We start from the raw sequence: 26,296 nt of genomic DNA, 5'->3' as shown, positions 1-26,296 counted from the left end.
ATATATATACATATATATATATATATATATATATGAAAAATATTTTTGGTCAGAAAAGTTATTAGAACTTGGCCAGAAAATCTTTCAAAATTTGGTCAGAATGATATTTTTTCTAATGTAATTTTATTTTTTTAAAATATTGTTACTCTTTTAATTTTAATATCTTTTATTAAAAAAATGGAAAAAAAAAACAAATTTAATTTAAAATTAAAAAAATATTATAGTTTTTTAAATTTTCTAGCCAAGTTAAGAAATAACGAACTTAAAGGTAAATCATCAAGCTTGTGACTGTGTCGCTCTGCTTTTCGATCGATACACAATTAAAAAGCCCGATCACATAATTTCTTAAATCGGTGCCTTTCAAGAGGAAATAATTGATCAATGCTCAAAAAAAATACGCAGACTTAATTTATATCGATGTGTAACTCGCGAAAAATATACATTTTGAAGATTCTTATTTGAAAGGAGGTCTAATCATGGGCCCAAGCCCATTTCAATGGCCCAAAAATCTTTTATTTGAGTTTGGCCCAAAAATAATTAGTTTTGCATTTTAATTGGGCTTTGCATATGTTGTTGAATTTTCATTAAACTGTTATAATGACCGCGATTTAATAGATATTAGTGAATTTATTTGTGCTTAACATAATTATAAAAGACGACGAGATATTAATAAATTTATCAAATATAATATAAATAAAGAGGTATTTGCAATCTCATTCTTTCTTTATATACATAAAATTGATTTCATAGAGAAATCGTTTTGTATTTAGTGGTTTAGAAGATTTAGTTTTAACAAAGTCATAAATTACTATTTTTAACTAACGACAATCTAACTCTAGCTCAAAACAATGTTTATATTCCACTAATTTATCATACAAGTTCTGCGTAGACCAAGAACGAACACTCAAAAAAAATTTCATTACTCACACGTTTTCCACTTTATTTTTAACTTTATATATTTTGGTGGGATAATACACAAGTACCCCCTCAACCTATGCCCGAAATCTCAGAGACACACTTATACTAGACTAAGGTCCTATTATCTCCCTAAATTTATTTTATTAATAATTTTCTACCCCTTTTCGGCCTACGTGGCACTATCTTATAGGTCCAACGCTGGTTGACTTTTTTTTTCAAGCTAGTACCACGTAGGTCGAAAAGCGATAGAAAATTACTTATAAAATGTGTTTAGGGGTTAATATGACCTTAATATAGTATAAGTGTGTCTCTGGAATTTCTAGCATATGATGAGAGGATATTTATACATTTTTCCTGTTTTGGTCAATGCATTATTATCATATACATGCCAAGTCTAATAAAATTATTATTTTTTAATTATAATTTTGGTCAATGTCTATGAGGATAATATATAATTTAATTTTTTATATTATAAATATATAAAAATAAATATCTATTTTTAAATATAACGAACAAATAAAATCGAACGAAGGGATTACATGCAAATGAGGCACCAATACATTTACCTTATCTCAAACTATAGCTACATAAACACTTCAAATTACAAACCTAACGTATGGGTTCCCATCACTAAAAAACAATCGATGTATAAAATATTTAGTGTTAACTTATAGTTTAAAAATTGATATTGATACAAGATCAAAAAGTTTAAGAATTTCTATAGTTAATAGTTTCAAGTTAATATTATATCTCTATGTTTTATACGAAATAAATGAACAATCTGTGTATACTCTATCCTTTTAAAACTTAACATATGAAATTACGTACTTTGTACATATTATTTATTTATATTTACGAGTCTTCCGAATGCTTGAAAGGGATGTACTAAATAAGCAATTAATTATAAATAATTTAAAACAATAAAGTTGCAAAATAATATATATATATATATATATATATATATTACTAACCTTAAAATGATTAAAACTTTCGCTTGATATTTATACCAAATTATATTATTTTTTCATTATTAGGATATAAATTAATTAAGGTGAGATTATTTATCAAACTATCATTTAGTTAGTCACATTTTATGTGAAGGCATTACCATTTGAGGAGGCAAACAATTTTTAAATTTTTTATCTTAAGATTTTCAATATATTTAGCTATTAGTGATATAATTTGTAGTATTATTTTTTATATAGCTTTCAAATATATAAATTTAATATATTTTAATTTATACAAGTATTTTGATTCTCATACGCAATTAGTATCCCTTGCACGTGTGTACTTGGTTGAATTTTGTCACTACCTAGACAAAATGATTACTAACTAATTATAATCTTTCTTCTTTCAATTTATTTATTTAAAAAAATTAATGAAATGACAAAATTGAATAATGTTTTAATTGGAAAAGCCATCACTCCCTAATTTAAATTGTCAACTCATGCATGAATCATGATCATAGTGGAAGATTAAAATTATTTCTCAATTAGTCTTAACTTTAAATTATTTATCAATTAGTCTTAATATGTCACAATACAAATTATTGTTGTCTTTCATATAAATTTAAGATAAAATAAATTCTCAAAAAAAATCAAGAACAAAAATAAAAATCCATTAATAAGTCAATTATGATAATAAATTAAAACGATTTACATAAAATTGATCTTACTAGTGTTATTCCAAGAAGAGGATAGAGGTGAAGTCCAGGGGCGGATTCACGTGGGATTCAGGGTTCATTCGAATAATCTTGGCAAAAAATTATACGATATATATAAGGTATATTTTATGTATTTCTATAGAAATATATATTTTGAACCTTCTTAATGACAAGGAGAACTGATAGTACGATGGCAAGTTTCTTGAAATTTAGATTGATGTCACCCCTTCAAATCGGCCTATGACGGCATTTTATTTTTTTCATTTTTAATTTCAATTTTCTTTTGTTTTAGTTCTGTTTTTATGTTTTTTTTTTAATTTTCAAAAACGTGCTTAAAGTGTGATTTTAAATTCATAAAAATACAAAAGTTTCTTTTCTAAAGGTTTATTTAATTATAATAAAATTTAAAAATCATGTAAAACACATGTTTAAACCATTAACTCTTATCTTAGGCTGAGTGGATATCCACTAAAAATAATGGGTGGATACCATACTCATCCATCATTTTCCCAAGTCAATGACCTTTCTTTGGTCACCTATACTTATATATTTAACTTCGAAAAAATCATGTATTAATTATAAATATATCTATACATTTAGAAAGTGACAAAAATAAACATATAATTAATTATATAATAGTATACCCATGAGGATATATCATTATATTGTTGGTAAAAGTTAAAAAAAAAATTATTCGGAGATCGGGCAAATGCATATGGTATTCTTCAGATTCTTGAGCATCAATTGACCTCGTACCAAAAATATATTCAGAGGTATTTGTAAAAAATTAGCATAAAGCACCTTAGTGACCAAATGATCTATGGGTGGGTGCTTATGATTCTAATTTTGTATTGTTGAACCGAGTTCGAATCTCACTTTTAAGTTTTACCAATGTTTTTTTTATGTTTTTGACTCGAACACCCACGACCTTTCAATACTAGATCAGCCACTGCGCGAGACTAGAGTTTGATTTCAGCTAGAGTCTTATTTCGTATTATTCAATTCATTAGTGACCAATCGAATACTATATTATCTGTAAGTAGTTCTTACTCGAGTTCAAGTTGAGAAAAACTCATACCATAACCGTTACAATTGGACTCGAGAGAAGGTCTCGAGCTTCACTTTTACTAGTCAATTTGAAACCGTTCAATCAAACTCGAAAGAAGAGGCATATCTCAAACTTCAATACTTCATCTTTAAGTGTCGATTATACTAAATCACATCGATTAAAACACGTGATAATTCGAAACTCGAAAAGTAACTTAGAAAGCGCAGCCAAAATGGAAATTTGGACCCCAAAAAAAAGTAAAACACGTCTAACGTAGTAGTTATCACGTTGGCAAGTTGCAATTATCACTTTCTCTCACTAAATATATCATTTGTTTTTTTGTATAATAAATAAAAACATGAGATATACTCATGCATGTGTTTTTATTATTTTATTTTCTAGAGAGAGAAAGTCAAAACTATATTATATTTTTCCCTAACGTTCACACACACACACTTGGCCCGCGCAAACACGTTCGATAAAATTTAATAATGGTGGAGCCATATGTATTTGAGGATGTCGATTCTGTTTACGAAAAATTATATTACATAATTAAACAAAAATATTTTTATGTATATATATTACATATTAATATTCCTTAGCTTTTAACGATATTATATTTTTTTTAATATACTTATATTATTATCTTTTAATAGAAAATTCTAACTCTGAAAACGAAAATAAATTTAGATTCACTTATTACATAGATCATAGATTTAGAGTCTTAAAATCCATAACTTATAAAATTTAATTTTGGATTCATCTCTTAGCGTACAATTTAAGAAAGTGAAATAAACTAATAATTATTATGGTAATTATATTGTACGTATAATTTTAAACATGTCATGCTGAATTAAAATAGTTACATTAAAAATCATATATATATATATTTTTAAATAGGAGTATTATTATATATGATTGATGCCTATAGCTGTAAACTATCTTTTTTTTTAAAAAAAAAAACCTTTGAAAAGTCTTATTCTTCTATTTGCGTGTTGACTTTGAAAAGCTCAATCTTCAACTCATATATATATATATATATATATGTATACCACAACCAAATCCTCTAATTTTTCAAACCAAATTCACTACTCATCTAAAGTCTCAACAAATCAAAGATTCCTCTTTTTTTTTTCTTTTTGTCATATTTACAAAATTTCTTATAAGATTGATCTCCTTCTTTGATTAAACTTGAAAATTTCCCAAAATATACAAATGGAAGAAATTCAAATACCTTCTTATTTTATTTGCCCCATTTCACTAGAGATGATGAAAGACCCTGTCACGATCTCTACAGGAATAACATATGATCGAGAAAATATTGAGAAATGGATATTCTCTGCTAAGAACAATACATGTCCAGTTACGAAACAATCTCTTATTACGGGCATAGAGTTGACCCCAAATGTTACTCTTCGACGATTAATTCAATCTTGGTGTACTATCAATGCGTCCCATGGTATTGAAAGGTTCCCTACACCAAAGCCTCCGGTTAGCAAACCACAAATAATAAAGCTCCTAAAAGAAGCGAAATTGCCTAAGATGCAAATGAAATCTCTCAAGACCCTTAGATCCATTGCTGCTGAGAATGATGCTAACAAACGTTGCATGGAATCCGCAGGGGCAATGGAGTTCTTAGCTTCTATTATTAATAATAATTCGAATGAAGTGTTTGAAGAAGAATTCATGAGTACTAAAGACGAAGCACTTAGCATCCTCTATCAACTCAAATTATCTGAAAATGGTTTGAAGTCACTCATCATGAGTGGAAATGGAGAATTTATTGAGTCATTGACACGTGTCATGCAACATGGGAGCTATGAGTCTAGGGCTTACGCGGTTATGCTAATGAAAGACATGTTCGAGGTATCAACACCAACTCTACTTCTGAGTTTGAAGCAAGAATTCTTCACACAAGTTGTTCAAGTCTTGAGGGATGAGATCTCTCAAAAGGCTACAAAAGCATCATTGCAAGTGCTAGTGCACGCGTGTCCATTTGGGAGGAACAGAGTGAAAGCAGCAGAAGCAGGAGCTATTAGGGTTTTGGTTGATCTTCTGCTCGATTCATCTGAGAAAAGGGTTTGTGAATTGATGTTAATTTTGTTAGATCAACTTTGTCAGACCGCAGAAGGAAGAGCTGAGCTATTGAATCATCCCGGAGGATTAGCCATTGTGTCCAAGAAAATACTTAGGGTTTCTAAAGTAGGGAGTGAAAGGGCAATCAAGATCTTACATTCAATCTCAAAGTTTTCATCAACACCAAGTGTTGTTCAAGAGATGTTGAGTTTGGGTGTGGTAGCAAAGCTTTGTTTGGTTCTTCAAGTTGATTGTGGAAGTAAAGCTAAGGAAAGAGCTAGAGAAATTCTCAAAATTCATGCAAAGGCATGGAGGAATTCTCCTTGTATACCTAATAATTTATTATCTTCATATCCATTTTAGGAATTAGGATGAAAAGAGACAAACAATTATTAGATAGAATAGTAAATACAAGAAAGAAAATACAGTAAATTGATTTGTGTACATAGTTTGTTTTCTTAAAAAAAAATAGGAAAATTGAAATGTGGACAAAATTGTCCTTGAAATATAATTGTTCATATACATACATCTTCACCTGTCCTACTATTTAATTTTATATTGTTTAGGTAATATACATGAATACTTAATCAAGTAATTAAATTCCTAACCAACCATAATTTATTAGACTTCCTTAGCATCCCTTATTTGACACTTTGTGTGGCCTACCATTAGAATTAATGATAATTAGTTTCAATTTATTTATTATTTATTTGGTTTTGGTTTTTGAGTGTTAGTAATTTTAAGTTAAAGATGTGTAGAATGTATTAAGATGACTTTTAATCGTGTGATCTTAAATATATCATGTGCAAAGTTAGAATTAAAGAGTTGCCAAAAAAAGAAAAAGAAACATTATCTATATTAAACGAACTAAAATGAAAAGTAATGGAGCAAAAGCATTAGGGTAGGTGACGGACGATGATAATATTTAGCAAGTTATGGAAAATCATCACCACCTACCCGAGCAAGAGTTGTGCTCACCGGTAAATACGAAGAATAGAAATTAAACTCTATGAAATCGAATCTTCTGTCATTTCTCGATAGCTCAGTGATAGAGTAATCAGTTGTTAATCGATTGATCTTCGTATGTTCAAATCCAAGGGAATCAATTGATTCCTAAATCTTTAATTCATAATTATATTTTAAATTTTTAAATTTCACTCAATGAAAGTTAAGTAATTGGATGTCAATTATGCATTCATCTAGAATTGTGTTGTGGTATAAAATCTCAATGCTACTCATTATTTAAAGAAGAAATAACAAGTGTATATCATATTTAAAAGAATCATCCTATTAAATATAAATTATCTAAATATTAAAAATGAATAGTATTTATTAGCAAAGATAAAATAGACATGATTAATAAATTATTCTGTAATAATTTTATAAACTGAATAAATATTATTGAACATTCAAAAATAGTATAGATAGTAATCAAATAAATATGAAGGGAATGAGTATTAAAAAATAAGATTCAATAGAATATGATCTAACAATTGTTGGAAAAAATATATTCTTATTCATTATCAATGATTTTTCTTAATTTGCTATAATAGTCCTTTAGCTTTTGAAGGTTTTTGACTAATTTATTGTATGAGATTTTTCCATATATATATATACTAATAAAAATGTTTTTCTTTTATAGTAAAGAAGATACAAAACATTAAAAAATGAAAAAAAAAATAACTTCTTGATCCCTTTTTTTTGTTGGGATATATAATTTAATAATATTCTTTTAAGTTTCTGCGTTCCTAATTTTATATTAAAAGAGTTTATTGGCGATACATTTAAATCGTGTGAAATATTCTGAAGAACGATGTCAACAAACATGCCTTAAGTTCAAAAATTTCCATGGTTTTCCAACAACTATATTAATTTCAATAATGCTTCAAGCTTCGAGAATTCCCACGGATTTTCACTGTTTTCCAATTTTCTATTAGTTTTGATAATACTTTCAGCTTCAAGAATTTTCGTGATTTTTCAATAACTATTGACTCCGATAATACTTTAAGCTTCGAGAATTTCCATGATATTTCAATAATTTCCAATAACTATTAATTTTAATAATACTTCAAACTTCGATGATTTTCAAACAACTATTAATTTGGATAATGTTTTGAAAATTTGTGGACATAAGTGCAACATGTCCATCAATTGAAAGAAGGGAAGCATCAAGTGGTTAAGCTTTGAATATTGTAACCAATTGGACTTTAAAATTTAACCACTAATTTCATGATCCATAAATTCTCCAAACAACTTTATAAAAATAACTACAAAATTGTGTGAACTTAGTTGACTTTTCAAATTAATTGAATTCATCATTAATTATATTGGATAATTTGACATGGAAATAGTCATTTCAACTTGTACCATTTGTTTTGTGGCTATTTTAGAAAAGGATGGCTATCTGTCAAAGTCAAAGTGTTTGTTAGAATTAACTTGTAAGTTATAATATTTATAAGGTATTTTGATTATTTTATCCTTTTTTATATCTTACGATATTATCTTTCTATTGATTGAATACTTTTTTGGCATCAACCCCCATAATAAGATGTGATTATCTTAGAAAAACAATTACTGTCAAGAGTAAAATAGGAAAAAAATAATTAATTTTATTTTAAACTTTTAAATTGTTGAATATTGAGACAATAACTTTTGTAAATCAACAAGAATAACATATATAATAGCCCCAAAACCTAATAGTCTCTTCGACTATCATCAACCAGAAGCCACTCTCCAGGGAATCCAGATCGAAAAATGTCATGATAGATAGAATATGATATATATAAGTCTATCTTTATAGAATAAAAACGCTATTCTAATAATATAAGAGATGAATTTGTAAGAAAAAAAATATAAATATAAGATATAAATCAAATGCAACAACATATAATACTACACACATAGAAATTCATCATTTCAAGAAAATAATGTTTGTCAAACACTAAAATTATTTTTATTAATTAAATACAAGTGTATTTTTCTCAATATGTCAAAAGAAAAAAATGAATACAGTATAATTAACCCTCGTTAAATTCATCAACCTAACTATATAGATCTCTCTGTAACAAATCATTCTCTATGATAATATTTTATTATAAATTAATTATTTTTTATAATCGTATTTTATTATAATAATAGAAATATGACACCGTCAAAAAAAAGTTTGATTGCCGCACAAATGTATAATCTAATGATCAATGAAGTGAGTTAAGCACTATGAGGTTTCATTAAATTCAAATTTTTGCTATTAGTAGGTGATTTCGTTTCATATGTTATAATTTTGGTGAACAGAATTACTCCATACTGATTATTGATGAAAAATTACATGTATTTTATAAAATTAATTAAGATACGTGTAAACTGACTTAAATATCCCGATTATAATAAAATAAAAACAGTTTGACTTGAATGCTTCAATTAAAACCTGGTCTTAACTACCAACTGCAACATGAACTATAAATAACCTGTTGAAAATTTCATGCAAATTTTCACTACTAAAAAAAATAAAATAATAATACGTAAGAAATAAATAAAAAGGCAAGAGAATTGGTAAAGGTCAAAATGGTGAAGAATTAGTAACTTTGTGCAAGTCCTTTATTTTTATTAAAATAAAATTCATTAAATACTTATAATTATATAATTTGAACTAAGATACTATTGTTTATTAACTTTGAGAATATTGTACAAATCTATAAATTTCAAATTTTTAATCCATCTAATATAAATGGGAGTTGATAAAGAAAATTAGACAATAACCTTCCTTCATCAGAATTATTTTCTATTAAAAATATTTTTTATACATTTAAAATGATTCTTTTGGTTTTACATTCAGTGTGTGGTGCCCGTATAAGAGCCCCGATTAAATATATATCATGCATTGCTAGTTTCATTTTGGAGGTGCACTTCTCAACATGATTTTCTTCATACCTAAGACTTAAATACGAGACATCGAATTAATAGTGGAATTATTCAACCATTATACAACAACTAATATTAATATATTTCAAATGATTTAACCTTTAAAGTTTTCTATATAGTCATCATAGATAACATTATTTTTTTAAAGGAAAAAGGATAAATATGTTCCTAAACTAGCGTAAATGCTATACATGCATATATCCTTTGTCGAAGTTTTGGAGATTGATTGTCCCCGCTGTTCAAAAAGTAGAGCATATATAACCTTTATTTTAACAAAAATATACGTGTCATAATCTTATCCACCCACCCGATATTTATTAAATATCAGATCGACGAATAAAATTGCGCCGCATGTCCCTATTTAGTCTTTAGTTAGAGTGGATGACGGTAAAAACATCGATGTTCCAAAAATATAACGGAGGATATCATTTACTATAATTTAAAGGTATATTTACCTTTTTTCTCTTTTTATAATAACATAAATTAAATATATAATATATTTTAAAATTTCATATTTAATCAAATTAATAACGTGAACAAAAAATAAAAGTAAGTTGTCTTGTCGGCAGTCTTTATTTTACACTGATAAAACACGAGTTTATTTATTATACATTAAATAAAACTAAATATACATTATTATTATTTTTATTCTTATATTTAGAAAAAGTCAAAATGTGTTCACTTTTTTTCCTACGTATACATGTAACTTGGCCTATTTGATTTGCCGTGTTTAAATTTGACTTTGAAAATCTCTTTACAATATTCTCAACTATATTATATATAACCATAAAAAGCTTCAATTTCTTCATCTACACAAAATAACAAAAAAAATATTTTCTTGTTCTTGATTTCTCCTTCTTTGATTAATTTTTAAAATTTCTCAAAATATACAAATGGAAGAAATTCAAGTACCCCCTTATTTTATTTGCCCGATTTCTCTAGAGATAATGAAAGATCCTGTCACGATCTCAACTGGGATGACATATGATCGGGAAAACATCGAGAAATGGATATTCAATGCAAAGAACAACACTTGTCCGGCTACGAAACAATCTCTTACATGCATAGAGTTGACCCCAAATGTTACTCTTCGACGATTTATCCAATCGTGGTGTACTCTCAATGAGTCACACGGTATTGAAAGGTTCCCTACACCAAAACCTCCGGTTAGCAAACCACAAATAATAAAGCTCCTAAAAGAAGCGAAATCGCCTAAATTGCAAATGAAATCTCTCAAGAGACTTAGATCCATTGCTTCTGAGAATGATGCTAACAAACGTTGCATGGAATCCGCGGGGGCAATGGAGTTCTTAGCTTCTATTATTAATAAAAATGTAAATGAAGTGTTTGATGATGAAGAGGGTTTCATGAGTATTAAAGACGAAGCGCTTAGCATCCTCTATCAACTCAAATTATCTGAAAATGGATTGAAGTCACTCATCATGAATGGAAATGGAGAATTTATTGAGTCATTGACACGTGTCATGCAACATGGGAGTTATGAGTCTAGGGCTTACGCGGTTATGCTAATGAAAGACATGTTCGAGGTATCAACACCAACTCTACTTTTGAGTTTGAAGCAAGAATTCTTCACACAAGTTGTTCAAGTCTTGAGGGATGAGATCTCTCAAAAGGCTACAAAAGCATCATTGCAAGTGCTAGTGCACGCGTGTCCATTTGGGAGGAACAGAGTGAAAGCAGCAGAAGCAGGAGCAATTAGGGTTTTGGTTGATCTTCTGCTCGATTCATCTGAGAAAAGGGTTTGTGAATTGATGCTAATTTTGTTAGATCAACTTTGTCAGACCGCAGAAGGAAGAGCTGAGCTATTGAATCATCCCGGAGGATTAGCCATTGTGTCCAAGAAAATACTTAGGGTTTCTAAAGTAGGAAGTGAAAGGGCAACCAAGATCTTATATTCAATCTCAAAGTTTTCATCAACACCAAGTGTTGTTCAAGAGATGTTGAGTTTGGGTGTGGTGGCAAAGCTTTGTTTGGTGCTTCAAGTTGATTGTGGAAGTAAAGCTAAGGAAAGAGCTAGAGAAATTCTCAAATTTCATGCAAAGGCATGGAGGAATTCTCCTTGTATACCTAATAATTTGTTATCTTCATATCCATTTTAGGAGTTAGGATGACAAGAGCAAAAATTGCCAAAGGTAGAAATAATAATTGGCTTTTGTGCACATAATTAATTCTTTTAAGAAAATAGAAGAAAAAAAAAAAGGACATAATTGTCCATATTCCATATTCAACAATGTAATTCAATTAAAGTGTTTGAGAGTTTGAAATTTAGTGACAAAATTTCTTTACGCGATGTATTGAGTATGATACACCACTTTACGTGATGCATCGGGAAGTGGGTGATGTATTGAGACGTTTGAGACATGATGTATCGAAACCCATTGAGTCATAAATGATATATTCGAAACCTAAACGTGATGTATCGAGACGTTTTGGAATGTCTCCAGATTTCACCAAATTCAAAAAATTATTATAATTTTTTAAAAAAATAGAAATAAAATATAATTATCTCTTTAACACTACGTGATTGATATAAAATTTCCATATTTAATTTTGTATTCCTAACCGACCACCCATAATCCCATATACATTGTCCTACATGCATGAAAGGTAGGTTTCCATTATTTTTATATTATATAGTTTTTCATTTTCTTAGCAGCTAGCCATATCTGACTGGATCCTGCCATGACATATTAAAAATTAGTAGTACTATTTATTCTATTTTATCAAGTAATACATATTTTTTATATACGGAATCAAGATTTTAATTTTATGTATTCTGAATCTACGAGGAGTAATATAATTGAGTTCTAATTATATCTATAGATATTTAATAAATCACTCATCACCAAAATATGTTTGAACAAAAGTTACCATTTTCGACCTAGTAGGTATTCAGACTTTTAGCTTTGATGATAATTTTTGTCAAGAAAGCATATTAACACGAATATATTATTAAGAGAAGTATTGAAAACACTTTTAAGTTTAGCATAAATTATCAGTTCTGTTTCTAAATTATTGACGGCCTTAAAAATATTCATCTACTTAACTAACTAAATACACCTTCGATTTGCCACATGACATAGCAAGTAGTCTCAAACTCTTGCGGGAACATGACTACTAATAAAAAGTCGAGAGAAGTGTCGAAACGCTCCTAAACTTAACGAAAAATTTTATGGATATATTTCACTCATGTAGGTGTATTCAAGTTCAGTTAGTCAAGTAAAGAACATTTTTAGGATTGTCACTAGTCGGAGAATGAAACGAATTATTCGTATCAAATTTAAAGATATTTTCAATATTTCAATCTGCATTATTTGAATAAATTATATTATGTTTGATCAAATAGTTATTTCTTTATAGCTCTACGAAAGAACATATTTTATATTATTTTATATATATTAATAATATTTTTATTAATATTATAATATTAATTATTATTAATTTATTTTTTGTTGTTGTTTTCCAACTAGCAAAGAAAACTGGCATTAGCTGGATATAATAAAGAGACTGGACCTCAACACATTTAATTCAATTAATTAATGAACAAAGTCTCCTCTTTTGCTTTATTTAATATATATATATATATATACATATATATAGACGCAATTGTGGAATAGAATTGACAAGTCTCTCTAAAAATATTTTTTTAAAAAAAATAAAATTAATTCATTATATTTTAGCCACATTTGTGAAGTCTATTTTTCTTACTAAGAAGATTCTTAAAATTTAATTTAGAGAAAGAAAAAAAATATTTGTATTGACGCAAAAAAAAAAAATTGTTATTATACTTTTCTTTTATTGTCCTCATTTGTTTTGGATCGACTTATTTATGATGTGAGCTATATATATATATATATATATAGACATTTAAAACTCAAAAATACATTTTCAAATCCTTTATAATATATCAAAAGGAAAACAAACAATTTAGAACTTTAATAAGATCTCCCACTTGCTTTATTTATTACTCTCTCGGTTCGGTATTATTTGTCATGGTTTTTATTTTTAGTGTCAAACTATAAAAACTTTGACTAACATGTATTTTTTCATTATACTAATATGCAAAAAATTGTAATTTATAGTATTTTTCATATAGTTTTAGAGTATTTTTTTTGTTTAAATATCGAATTAATATGATCCAATTTACCTTTAAAAATTAGTTAAATTGATTTTCGATAAACGTAACATGACAAATAATTCCGAACAAAGAGAATATGAATATAAGCCAAGACTATAACTTTTTGACTCCATATACTGATTCTTTATTAATGTTGATTTTTTATTACGTGTTATTAGGAATTTGAACTAAGAAAAAAGTGAGTAATACCTAAGTCAATTCTTATGTGCTCATTCAAAACTTGGCACTTTACTATTTAATTTTTTTAAAAAATATAAAAAATAAATGGATCATAAAATACATTGTGCAAATTTTAAATGTATTTATTGATAATCAAGTATAGTGGTCTTTATGTATTCTCTTCTAATCATAGAAAATGTCAAGATGTATAAATTAAAGTTTAACCAATAAAAAGACTTTTTATTATTTAATTATGAAATTTTGTTCATCGCTAATTACTCGTCGGAGTGTGATTAAGTCCAAAAATAAGCCAAAATGGTCCAAGTTTAGATAATCACATAGTATATACTCCATCCAAGGGTCAAATTTATCAAATAAAAAGACTTTTTATTATTTAATTATGAAATTTTGTTCATCGCTAATTGCTCGTCGGAGTGTGATTAAGTCCAAAAATAAGCCAAAATGGTCCAAGTTTAGATAATCACATAGTATATACTCCATCCAAGGGTCAAATTTATCAAATAAAAAGACTTTTTATTATTTAATTATGAAATTTTGTTCATCGCTAATTGCTCGTCGGAGTGTGATTAAGTCCAAAAATAAGCCAAAATGGTCCAAGTTTAGATAATCACATAGTATATACTCCATCCAAGGGTCAAATTTATCAAATAATGATGGCTTTAATATATTTGATTAGAGAAGTCAATTAAGTTCATATACAAACATATATGTGGCTAATATTTGAAGTCGAATAAATTGCATTCAAACAACAACTATTTTTTTTCGTTCGGTGTACAGTATCTATATTAGATTCTAATTAAATTTAAAGTTGTGACAAAAATTTTGATATTTGGGAAGCGGCGTAGTCATATGGTGGTCAGAGTGTCCAATTCATTGAAAAAAATATTGTGTATACAAATAAAATGATACACAAAATGATTAAATAATATACTTTGGACACACTTAACACAACAAGATACTATAGCGTTGTTCAAATTTATCTAATAGACCTTTATATTAAATTTATTTTAATAAATTGAGAGAAATTTATTCCTGTCTTAAACTAAATCTATTAGAGTTATATTAATCTTTATGACTGCATTATTAGACATACTTCGCTATCATATATACTATTATTATGTATACTTAATATTACATATTTTATCACTAATTAAGAGTTTTCTAACATATATTGAGAAAAATACACTTAGATACACGTATTTTTGCTACCAAATACACTGAAATAGTGTGAGAGGCGAGCGAGATGGGGAGGGAGGTGAGCGAGATTTTGTTTTGTTACCATATACACGCGAATCACACCAGATTCATATATATATGTATGTGTCTGGTTTGATTTGCATATATCTGGGATATCATATACATAGAAAAGTGGCGAGCGAGATGGGAGAGAGGCGATCGATATTTTGTTGTGTTCTCAGATTCATGTGAATCCACCTGGATACAATGTAGTTGGAACAAATTTGGCCCCACGTATCTTGATATTTTACGTATCTGAACGTATTTGGATGCACCAAAATATGATAAGATTAAGATACATAATACTGTAAACTTGAGTGTATCTAAGCAATTAGCTCCTAAATCGATGAGATTTATGTAAGTTCGTATATATCCAAATTCTTAATTCCTTCTATATCATTAAAAGAAATGACAAAATAAATAAATAGAAAACATTATTATAGACATCAAGAAAGAGCCTAAAATATGAGATGCTAAGAAAGTCTAATAAATAATGGAAAATCACTTTCCATGTGAAGCTATGAATATAATATAGGTGGTTAGTTAGGAATTTAAATACGTGAATAAATATATTCATGTAAATTACCTACTTTTTTTTAATATATAAAATAACTCTAAAGAACATAAAATTAAATATCTTCTTTTAATTTCTTATATTGGATATTTTTTATTTCTCATATTTCCCTTCTTTCTTTTTTTTTTTTTTTTTGATAAAACACTTTCTTGATGAATATAAATGAATCAAAGAGTTGAAGATGGATATATGTATGAACAATTAAATTCATGGACAATTTTGTCCATTTTTTTCTCTATTTTTTCAAAAATTATAAATTATGTACAATTAAATAAATCCACTACTTTTGTTCTTTTTCCTTTGTTCTATTTCTACCTAAAACAATTTTTGCTCTTTTTCATCCTAATTCCTAAAATGGATATGAAGATAACAAATTATTAGGTATACAAGGAGAATTCCTCCATGCCTTTGCATGAATTTTGAGAATTTCTCTAGCTCTTTCCTTAGCTTTACTTCCACAATCAACTTGAAGAACCAAACAAAGCTTTGCTACCACACCCAAACTCAACATCTCTTGAACAACACTTGGTGTTGATGAAAACTTTGAGATTGAATGTAAGATCTTGATTGCCCTTTCACTCCCTACTTTAGAAACCCTAAGTATTTTCTTGGACACAATGGCTAATCCTCCGGGGTGATTCAATAGCTCAGCTCTCCCTTCTGCGCTGTGGCAAAGTTGATCTAGTAAAATTAACATCAATTCACAAACCCTTTTCTCAGATGAATCGAGCAGAAGATCAACCAAAACCCTAATAGCTCCTGCTTCTGCTGCTTTCACTCTGTTCCTCCCAAATGGACACGCGTGCACTAGCACTTGCAATGATGCATTTTTAGCCTTTTGAGAGATCTCATCCCTCAAGACTTGAACAACTTGTGTGAAGAATTCTTGCTTCAAACTCAAAAGTGGAGTTGGTGTGGATACTTCGAACATGTCTTTCATTAGCATAACTGCGTAAGCCCTAGATTCATAGCTCCCATGTTGCATGACACGTGTCAATGACTCAATAAATCCTCCATTTCCACTCATGATGAGTGACTTCAATCCATTTTCAGATAATTTGAGTTGATAGAGGATGCTAAGTGCTTCGTCTTTAGTACTCATGAAACCCTTTTCTTCTTCAAACACTTCATTCGAATTATTATTAATAATAGAAGCTAAGAACTCCATTGCCCCAGCGGATTCCATGCAACGTTTGTTAGCATCATTCTCAGAAGCTATGGATCTAAGTCTCTTGAGAGATTTCATTTGCAATTTAGGCGATTTCGCTTCTTTTAGGAGCTTTATTATTTGTGGTTTGCTAATCGGAGGTTTTGGTGTAGGGAACCTTTCAATACCATGTGACTCATTGAGAGTACACCACGATTGGATAAATCGTCGAAGAGTAACATTTGGGGTCAACTCTATGCATGTAAGAGATTGTTTCGTAGCCGGACAAGTGTTGTTCTTTGCAGAGAATATCCATTTCTCGATGTTTTCCCGATCATATGTTATCCCAGTTGAGATCGTGACAGGATCTTTCATCATTTCCAATGAAATCGGACAAATAAAATAAGGAGGTATTTGAATTTCTTCCATTTGTATATTTTGGAAAATTTCAAGATTAATCATAGAAGGAGATCAATCTTATAAGAAATTTTGCAAATATGACAAAAAAAATTAGAGGAATCTTTGATTTGTTGAGACTTTAGATGAGTAGTGAATTTGGTTTGAAAAATTAGAGGATTTGGTTGTGGGTTATATATGAGTTGGAGATTTGAGTTTTTCAAAGTCAAAACACGCCAATAGGCAATAGGAGAAGACTTTTCAAAGGGTATTAATTAATTATACGATTTAAATACTCGATCCGTTTATTTTTTATTTTTCCAGTTTAGACTTTACCTATCCTCGACGAAAATATGTTAATTGATGCTTAGTCTTAAGTTTGGAAAAATAACTATTTTAATGGTAAGAATATAATATTATATGCTAATAAGTGAAAGTGTATTGCTTAGTATAGCGAACAAATAAAAAATAACGAATAGAACAATTAAAAAGATAAATTATTTAGGTGGCCTATGTTAAATTAACACATACCTGAAAAAAACTTTAATCAAAGGTGTAGCCAAACTCTAAATTTATCTTCAATTACAAATTCATGTAATAAAATAAAATATTAATTTTTAATATAGCGAACAAATAAATTAAAACGGAGAAAATATTACTAACTTAAAATGGGTAGTCAAACTCTAAATTTATGTGTATTTTCGGTGGCCTAAATGTGTGTACCTAAAGAGAGAAAAAAAACAGCTCACTTTTGACTCTCTCTCTCTAGAAGTTATAAAAACACATGAATGTACCATTTTTATTTATTAGTGAGAGAAAGGAACAGTTGACATTTATGTGATATATTTTAAATAAATAATTAGCTCAAATAAATTTAGAGTTATAGCTATATATCTAACACTCACCTTGTATTTTTAATTAATTCAACCTTTTAATATATCTAGTTTAATATTGCTTGTCATATTATGTCACATATTTGCAAATTTTTTATCAAATTAAGTCATTATATAAAGCAATTTATCAAAATAATACGTTTTTAAAAAAATTTACAAAACTAGTATAAACGTATTTCACAGTAATATTTTATGATATATTTCATTTTTTAAAAACTGACAGCGTTAGGTTGATATACGTTACTATAAGTAACGTTTTACTATTAAAACGTTAATGTGAATAACGTTTTAGGAGTAAAACGTTACTGTACAGTAACATTTTAGTAGTAAAACGTTAATGTGGGTAACATAAATCAACCTAACGCCTTCAGCTTTTAAAAAATGAAATATACCCTAAAACGTTACTGTGAAATACGTTTATACTAATTTTGTAAAAAAATTTAAAAATATATTATTTTGATAAATTGTTTTATATAATGACTTAGTTTGTCAAAACCTCACTTCACTTGCCTATTCAAGTTAATCTCAGACTATGTATCAATTAAACAAGGTCAAATAATACAATTGTAACAGTTTAAGAGTATATTACTTTATTTAATGCGAGTTAACAGAATTTGGATTTCGGATACATGAATATGACATATTAGGTGTAATTTGTTGCAAATACATTGTATCTTAGTGAGTTTTCATATATCGATGGACTCTATGGCCTCTCTTCTATCTCGCTCCCTCTCACCCTCTCTCTCTAACCTCTCTCCATATGCATTTGTATTTCAGAATGTATTTGGATATTTTAGATATACTGTATCCAAGTGAATTAACATATATCGTCTCACTCTCTTGCCTCTCTGCTATATCGCTCCCTCTCTCCTATCTCACTTGTCTCTTTCCCTCTCTCGCTAGCCTCTCTCTATGTATTTAATTTGTATTTCAGTATGTATCTGGAATGTATGTAGGTATCCTAGGTACATGTATATTGTGAATCGCAATGTATCTAAGATACATAGATTATCTCGCTCGCTTCCCTCATATCTCGTTCTCGCCTCCCTCTTTCTCTCGCTCACCGCTCTCATTATTTCAGTGTATCTAGTAGCAATTAAAAATACACGTATCTGATATGAAATTATTAGTTAGTGAGATAATGCACAATCATTTCAAACTATAAGAAGAATTAGTAAATTGAATTAAAATATTTGTATACTTAGATAGTTTTGCAATAGAATAAATATTAACAAGAACACATTCAAATTTTATGTAAAATAATTAAGATATGTATAATATATAGATAACCGTTTTAACTTGGTCTCGGGTGTTATCTATGCGCTTAAAATTTTCGGAGTACACAAATAGACATTTAAATTTATATAAAATCGAATAAATAGACACATATTTTATCGACATTTCATATGAGATATATTCAAAATAATTTGTATTATGCCACATATCATAAAAAAAACACCACTACTATATTAGAGATTACTTATAAGACTGACACATTCTTTTATATTATTCTTTGAAATTTCTGAAAAATTCAAAATCATCATATTAGTGGCTTAGATATAAAGTTCAACAATCTTCAAAGTTCACATAATTATCAATATTTATTTCCTTTCATTGGGACTAGTTGCACTCATATCACTATCACAAAATTTTTATAACTTCTAGTAAAGTTCAAAAAAAATTAATTGGAGCTGATTATTTTGAATGTTAATGTGGTTTTTTAGATATAGTGAAAAGTCTAATACCTGGTTCTCACCAAAGAGTGTGCAAAGACACAGAATGCTAGTTTTTGACTATATGCATGTATATAGTATATTAGTATTCACAATATTTACTATTAATGGTAGTTTCGTCAAGTTCTGGAATAACACTAAAATTATCTGTGTGTAATTTATAGTTTACAAATAGTAATATGAAATTTCTTACGAATGATTGTATTTATATTTAAGAATAGACTGTCTATATTACAGATGTCCTTTTATCGGACTTTACGCTAATGTGGGATGCAATAGACTTCTTAGTGAAATCATATATATCAAAAATTTCCTCTCTATACTTGCTATTGGAGATACAAAAATAAGAGGGGAATCAAAAAGTTGAATATATGGATATGAACAATTAAATTTATTGGACTATTTTGTCAAAATTTTTTTCTATTTTCTCAAAAGAATAAATTATGTACACAATGATAATCCACTACTACTAAACAATTTTTACATTTTTTTAATCCTAATTCCTACAATGGGTATGAAGATAATAAATTATTAGATATACAAGGAGAATTCCTCCATGCCTTTGCATGAAATTTGAGAATTTCTCTAGCTCTTTCCTTAGCTTTACTTCCACAATCAACTTGAAGCACCAAACAAAGCTTTGTTACCACACCCAAACTCAACATCTCTTGAACAACACTTGGTGTTGATGAAAACTTTGAGATTGAATGTAAGATCTTGATTGCCCTTTCACTCCCTACTTTAGAAACCCTAAGTATTTTCTTGGACACAATGGCTAATCCTCCGGGATGATTCAATAGCTCAGCTCTCCCTTCTGCGCTCTGACAAAGTTGATCTAGTAAAATTAACATCAATTCACAAACTCTTTTCTCAGATGAATCGAGCAGAAGATTAACCAAAACCCTAATTGCTCCTGCTTCTGCTGCTTTCACTCTGTTCCTCCCAAATGGACACGCGTGCACTAGCACTTGCAATGATGCTTTTTTAGCCTTTTGAGAGATCTCATCCCTCAAGACTTGAACAACTTGTGTGAAGAATTCTTGCTTCAAACTCAAAAGTGGAGTTGGTGTGGATACTTCGAACATGTCATTCATTAGCATAACCGCGTAAGCCCTAGATTCATAGCTCCCATGTTGCATGACGCGTGTCAATGACTCGATGAATTCACCATTTCCACTCATGATGAGTGACTTCAGTCCATTTTCAGATAATTTGAGTTGATAGAGAATGCTAAGTGCTTCGTCTTTAGTACTCATGAAACCCTCTTCTTCTTCAAACACTTCACTCGAATTATTATTAATAATAGAAGCTAAGAACTCCATTGCCCCCGCGGATTCCATGCAACGTTTGTTAGCATCATTCTCAGAAGCAATGGATCTAAGGGTCTTGAGAGATTTCATTTGCATCATAGGCGATTTCGCTTCTTTTAGGAGCTTTATTATTCGTGGTTTGCTAATCGGAGGCTTTGGTGTAGGGAACCTTTCGATACCATGGGAGGCATTGATAGTACACCATGATTGGATCAATCGTCGAAGAGTAACATTTGGGGTCAACTCTATGCCCGTAATAAGAGATTGTTTCGTAACTGGACATGTGTTGTTCTTAGCAGAAAATATCCATTTCTCGATATTTTCACGATCGTACGTTATTCCAGTTGAGATCGTGACAGGATCTTTCATAATCTCTAGTGAAATTGGACAAATAAAATAAGGAGGTATTTGAATTTCTTCCATTTGTATTTTTTTTTTGAGAAGTTACAAATATGAAGATTTGTTGAGACTTTAGATGAGTATTTGGTTTGGAAAATTAGAGGATTTGTTTGTGGTTATATATACTATATAGTTGGAGAATAGTAAGAAATATTCAAAAGTAAAAAACACGGCAAAATATGAAATTTATTATTTAAAAAAAAAAGATGGAATAAAACTTTATAATAACTTTACCAAGTCTATCTATTAATATGTGTATTTTTTGTGGCCTAAATGTGTGTACATATGGAAAAAAATAGTACACTTTTGACTTTCTCTCTCTAAAAGTATTTAAATCACATTTTCAATTTTCTTCTCTTTCTAACTCGTGCTTTTAATTTTATATATATANTCAACCAATTGTTTTGCTTGGCTTTTTTAAGTACATTGAACATGAATGAATGTTTTTCGAGTTTGAGTTATATATATTGTCAGTTTAATAATCGAGGGTTTTATATTTAGATAATTTAAATAGTACTAATAAGTTAGTTTAAATAATCGATAATTTAAAAAATTTAAATTTTTTCTTTTTTGAAAATTGTTTTATCAAAGTTTATATTAGCATGTTGATGATAAAGATCGCGCTCAATCCTTATCTTACTCATTCACTCAACAACATAAATTAACTTATTAAATAGGAAAAAATTAATTGTTCAAGTTCAGATAACCAGATTAATATTCATTCCTTTTTCATCTTATACGAGACTCTTCAGCATTCTACCTAACACTTAAAATAAGATATATAATTTGATGTATGAACAATTTAGTATAGGGCTCACTAATGATAAATAATAGTAATTAAGATGGATTCTAAATCACGAGGACTCTAATACCTGTATAATCAGTATAATTTATGTATATCGATTATGAACAATTTAATATAGGGCTCACTAACGATAAATAATAGTAATTAAGATGGATTCTAAATCACGAGGACTCTAATACCTATATAATCAGTATAATTTATGTATATCGATTAGAAATAGTAAAAGTAAACGATAAATTTAATTGTTTTAGTCAGACCTACTTCTAATTATACTGAAATTTAAAATTATTTGCATGTGGGAATATAGTTGAACAATTAATATATTATGATCTAATTAGTGGCTTGACTTTTTGTCACCGTCATTTACAAATTGTTTGGTCTTACCAAATTAAGTTGAACTAAATTTTCAAATAGATTAAATCTTCTCTATTCTTGGAATATAGGTACAATATGAAGATATAGTTAGGTTGTATTTTTTTAAAAAAATAAAAATAAACTTGTCTATTCGAATCGAATTTTCGCGTTTTGCACAAATTTTAAAGAAAAATATTCGTTTATCAGATATTTTCTTTATAAAAGTAAAAGAATTCTATACATTCTATCACAATCTTTTAACTGTAATTTATTCTCTTTTGTTGGCTATTATATTTAATTCTCTTTGTTTTGGATTTTGTAAAAAAAATTCCTTTCAAGTAACTTTATTATTATTTGCCTTATGGTTATTTACCATTTTTGATGTAATTAACTTTTATGAAATTGTACTTGCAAAAAATAATAATAATCCATTGTTTTGTCAAGAATATGATTGTTGTCTAGGAGAGTTTTCTTGGATCATGAAATATTTCTTGGATCATGTGTTATCATAAAATATTTTAAAATATATGCATTAATTACTATGAAATGAATTTAAATCAAGTAAAAATAATTTAACTTTAATGTTTTAATTATTTGCCTAAAATAACAATTATCAGTCCAATATTCAGTCATTATACCCTATGGTTGGCTTAATCATATGAAATTTAAAAAAAACTGTCATAATTAAAGATATTTTTGGAACTTTGCAAGTATATCACCAATTTAAAAGGAATGACAAGAAATAGAACTTAGAGTTCGAGATTTATTGAACTTAATCAGATCATCGATATATAGGATTGGGACAATACTATATCGTTTTAAAAAGAAATGTCCCATCACACATCATCGTAGATATATATGATGAGAGATCGATAGATATTTCGAGATAGAAAATAATATATTATATAAAAAACTAAGTAGCTTATTGAAAGTGGAAAGTATACTTTTTGTATGTGTTCTCTTTAATTTCTTTTTTTCTTTTTATGTTTTAACTACATGTTCAATCAATCACTGTTATATAAAATAAATAACGGATTAATATATCATACATTAAAAAAAACAAGCATGCAAAAAAAAAAAAAACTAAGTGAAAGGGAGGTTTAAAAATACATTCCAAATGTGAAAATCACCAAAAAAAAATAAAATGCAACATTTATAAACTCTTATGTATATTGAAGTGTTTGTTTCACCAATATATTACAAATTCAGTAAGTATTATATATTATTATTCAGAAAAATATTTTCACCTTTTCTGTACACATGCACTATATTATACATCCAATGTGAAAATTGCATAAAAATAAAGTAATATATGAACCTTATGATATTTGATTTCAAGGCCTAAAAATATTTCCAAAATTGGACAAGTTGAAAAGGCTCTCATCATTTGCAATATTCGCGCTATGATCATGACTCAGATCTTCTTTTGCTAATTCTGACTCTGGCTCTGGTCGTTCGGATGATAAATTATGACTTGTACTTAGAATATCATTAGGAAATACCATATCATGATGACCATGTGCATTATTAGACCATATTATATCTTCACAAGGCAATGGAGGTAGCTCCATAAGATTGTTACCTAATTGATCATGGTTGATAATATTATTGACATCCACATTATTCATATTTGTATAGTGATCATCATGAACATCACTATGATTCATAATATCTTGCTTCTCATCATGAATCCCACTAAAATAAACACCATCACCAATGAATCGCGATTCTTGACCTAAATTGCTCGTCATGAACTCCATGTGATCTATCATAGTTGAAAACTCAAATGATGGAGCGACTAGTACTCCTTCTTGATTAGGCAATAATAAATCATCAGATAGTTCAAGATTCTGATGATTCTCCGATTGTGATGGCTTGGAATTATCACTACTATTCAAGAAATTTGAATAGACTAAAGCAAGATCAATAGTTGGACCATGATGATGATCCAATGAATTAGTACTATTGGATTGATTATGATGATCAATATTAGTATGATTTAAAGAAACCCCATGTCCCAAATTTCTTGAAATAAGACCATGTTGATGAATTGTACTAGAAGAAGACTTACCTCTTCTACTTTTTCTGCATCCACCACCAATTGGAACATTCCTTAAAGAACCACCTTTAGTCCAATACCTTCTACAACCTTTGCAAAAATACCTAGGTTGTGTCAAACTATAGTTGTTGTAGTAACAAAATTTTGTGTTTGTTGAACCACAACGTGGACATGTTGGTACTAACTCAACATTTGATTTCCATATCCCTCTTTCCATCTAATGTTAACACAAAGATTGTTGTTGTTGTTGTTGTTGTTGATTCAAGAACTTGTTCCTTTTGAATATTAACATACATCTCCCTTTGAAGCTACAAGCAAATGAAGTTAAAAATCTTGACCATCTGACTATATTCTCTTTGAAATATATATATACATACACTCTAACTCTAGCCTTTTCAATGATGTAGTTCGACTCGGCTCAAAGTTCGAGAAATGAATTAATAAGGATTTTTGAAACTTCTGATCTTAAACAAATCCTGATAATTTATAGTTATGTGATTTAAGATTTTTCTAAACTTGTTATATTAAATATATCAAAACATAGAAGTTTCTCATTAAGGGTAAAACAAGAAATTCTCGTTAAGGATAAAACAAGAAATTTTAATATAGGTAAAGTCAGAATTTAAATTTTACAGCTATATTTGGTGGTTGAAAATTACTTGGGAATTGCTTGGAGATTACATTATTTAGATTTTGCTTCTAGTTTTGAACAAATTATTTTAATAAATTATATATTATTGATAAGCATTGGAGAGAGGAATATTGTGCATGATCCAAGAAGCCCATGATCCAAGACAAAAGTACCCAATTTGAGGTTTTATTTTTTAATTTTTTAATTAGGTTTAGTGACATTCCTAATTTCTCATCACACGAGTGTACAAATGAATAATTACACTTTATCTTATAAAAGTACTATACTTACTTCTCAATTAAAAAATATATATTAAAAATAATATATTTTTAAAGAATTCATTTAAAGTTTACAATAATTTTAGAGGATTTGAGCAATATAATTTATCACTTTTCTCTGTTCATATCATTAGTAATATATAATATTATTTTCGTAATTTTTTATCCTACAATTTTGATTACTATATGTCGTTGTTTATATTTTGATTATCACATTATTAGGTATTGTTAATATTAATCCTTGTTCCATATGTTATGTAGTGTTTTTCCTATTATTTGGTATGTTTATAACTCCTATTATTGTCCTATGCATTATCTGACCTGAGGTTTTTTTCTTTTCGAAAACAGTTTCTCTATCTTCATGAGTTAAAAGTAAAATTAGTATCTTTAACCTAAAAAAATTACACCCAATATATTATTATTATCGATACTTTATTATTATGTTATCAAATTTCTGCCTTTTTACCACTTTACTGTCAGTGTATATGGCAAGGGTAGGTGAGGAAGGGGGGGTGGGTT

The 26,296-nt window shown here is 28.3% G+C and overlaps 5 protein-coding genes across 5 annotated transcripts; 2 read left to right on the top strand and 3 right to left on the bottom strand.

The window, feature by feature from the left end:
- Nucleotides 1-4,701: 4,701 nt before the first annotated feature.
- LOC107015434 (E3 ubiquitin-protein ligase PUB22-like) lies at nt 4,702-6,231 on the top strand. Its single transcript, XM_015215702.2, has one exon. It carries the CDS (start codon nt 4,845-4,847, stop codon nt 6,066-6,068), a length of 1,224 nt encoding a protein of 407 aa, XP_015071188.1. The 5' UTR covers nt 4,702-4,844; the 3' UTR covers nt 6,069-6,231.
- Nucleotides 6,232-10,362: 4,131 nt separating this feature from the next.
- On the top strand, nt 10,363-11,934 carry LOC107014919 (E3 ubiquitin-protein ligase PUB23-like). The gene has a single exon (XM_015215043.2). It carries the CDS (start codon nt 10,517-10,519, stop codon nt 11,741-11,743), a length of 1,227 nt encoding a protein of 408 aa, XP_015070529.1. The 5' UTR covers nt 10,363-10,516; the 3' UTR covers nt 11,744-11,934.
- A 4,028-nt stretch (nt 11,935-15,962) lies between these two features.
- On the bottom strand, nt 15,963-18,245 carry LOC107023180 (E3 ubiquitin-protein ligase PUB23-like). The gene has a single exon (XM_015223821.2). It carries the CDS (start codon nt 17,379-17,381, stop codon nt 16,122-16,124), a length of 1,260 nt encoding a protein of 419 aa, XP_015079307.1. The 5' UTR covers nt 17,382-18,245; the 3' UTR covers nt 15,963-16,121.
- A 2,071-nt stretch (nt 18,246-20,316) lies between these two features.
- On the bottom strand, nt 20,317-21,818 carry LOC107023258 (E3 ubiquitin-protein ligase PUB23-like). Its single transcript, XM_015223925.2, has one exon. It carries the CDS (start codon nt 21,672-21,674, stop codon nt 20,445-20,447), a length of 1,230 nt encoding a protein of 409 aa, XP_015079411.1. The 5' UTR covers nt 21,675-21,818; the 3' UTR covers nt 20,317-20,444.
- A 2,325-nt stretch (nt 21,819-24,143) lies between these two features.
- LOC107016471 (dof zinc finger protein DOF3.5-like) lies at nt 24,144-25,123 on the bottom strand. The gene has a single exon (XM_015216935.2). The coding sequence runs from the start codon at nt 25,083-25,085 to the stop codon at nt 24,144-24,146; it is 942 nt and encodes a 313-aa protein (XP_015072421.1). The 5' UTR covers nt 25,086-25,123.
- Nucleotides 25,124-26,296: the final 1,173 nt, after the last annotated feature.

This window comes from Solanum pennellii, chromosome 1 (assembly GCF_001406875.1).
Source record: "Solanum pennellii chromosome 1, SPENNV200".
NCBI classification, from domain to species: domain Eukaryota; kingdom Viridiplantae; phylum Streptophyta; class Magnoliopsida; order Solanales; family Solanaceae; genus Solanum; species Solanum pennellii.
Note: the sequence above shows the minus strand (reverse complement) of the source record. Positions and strands in the feature narration are given on the sequence as shown.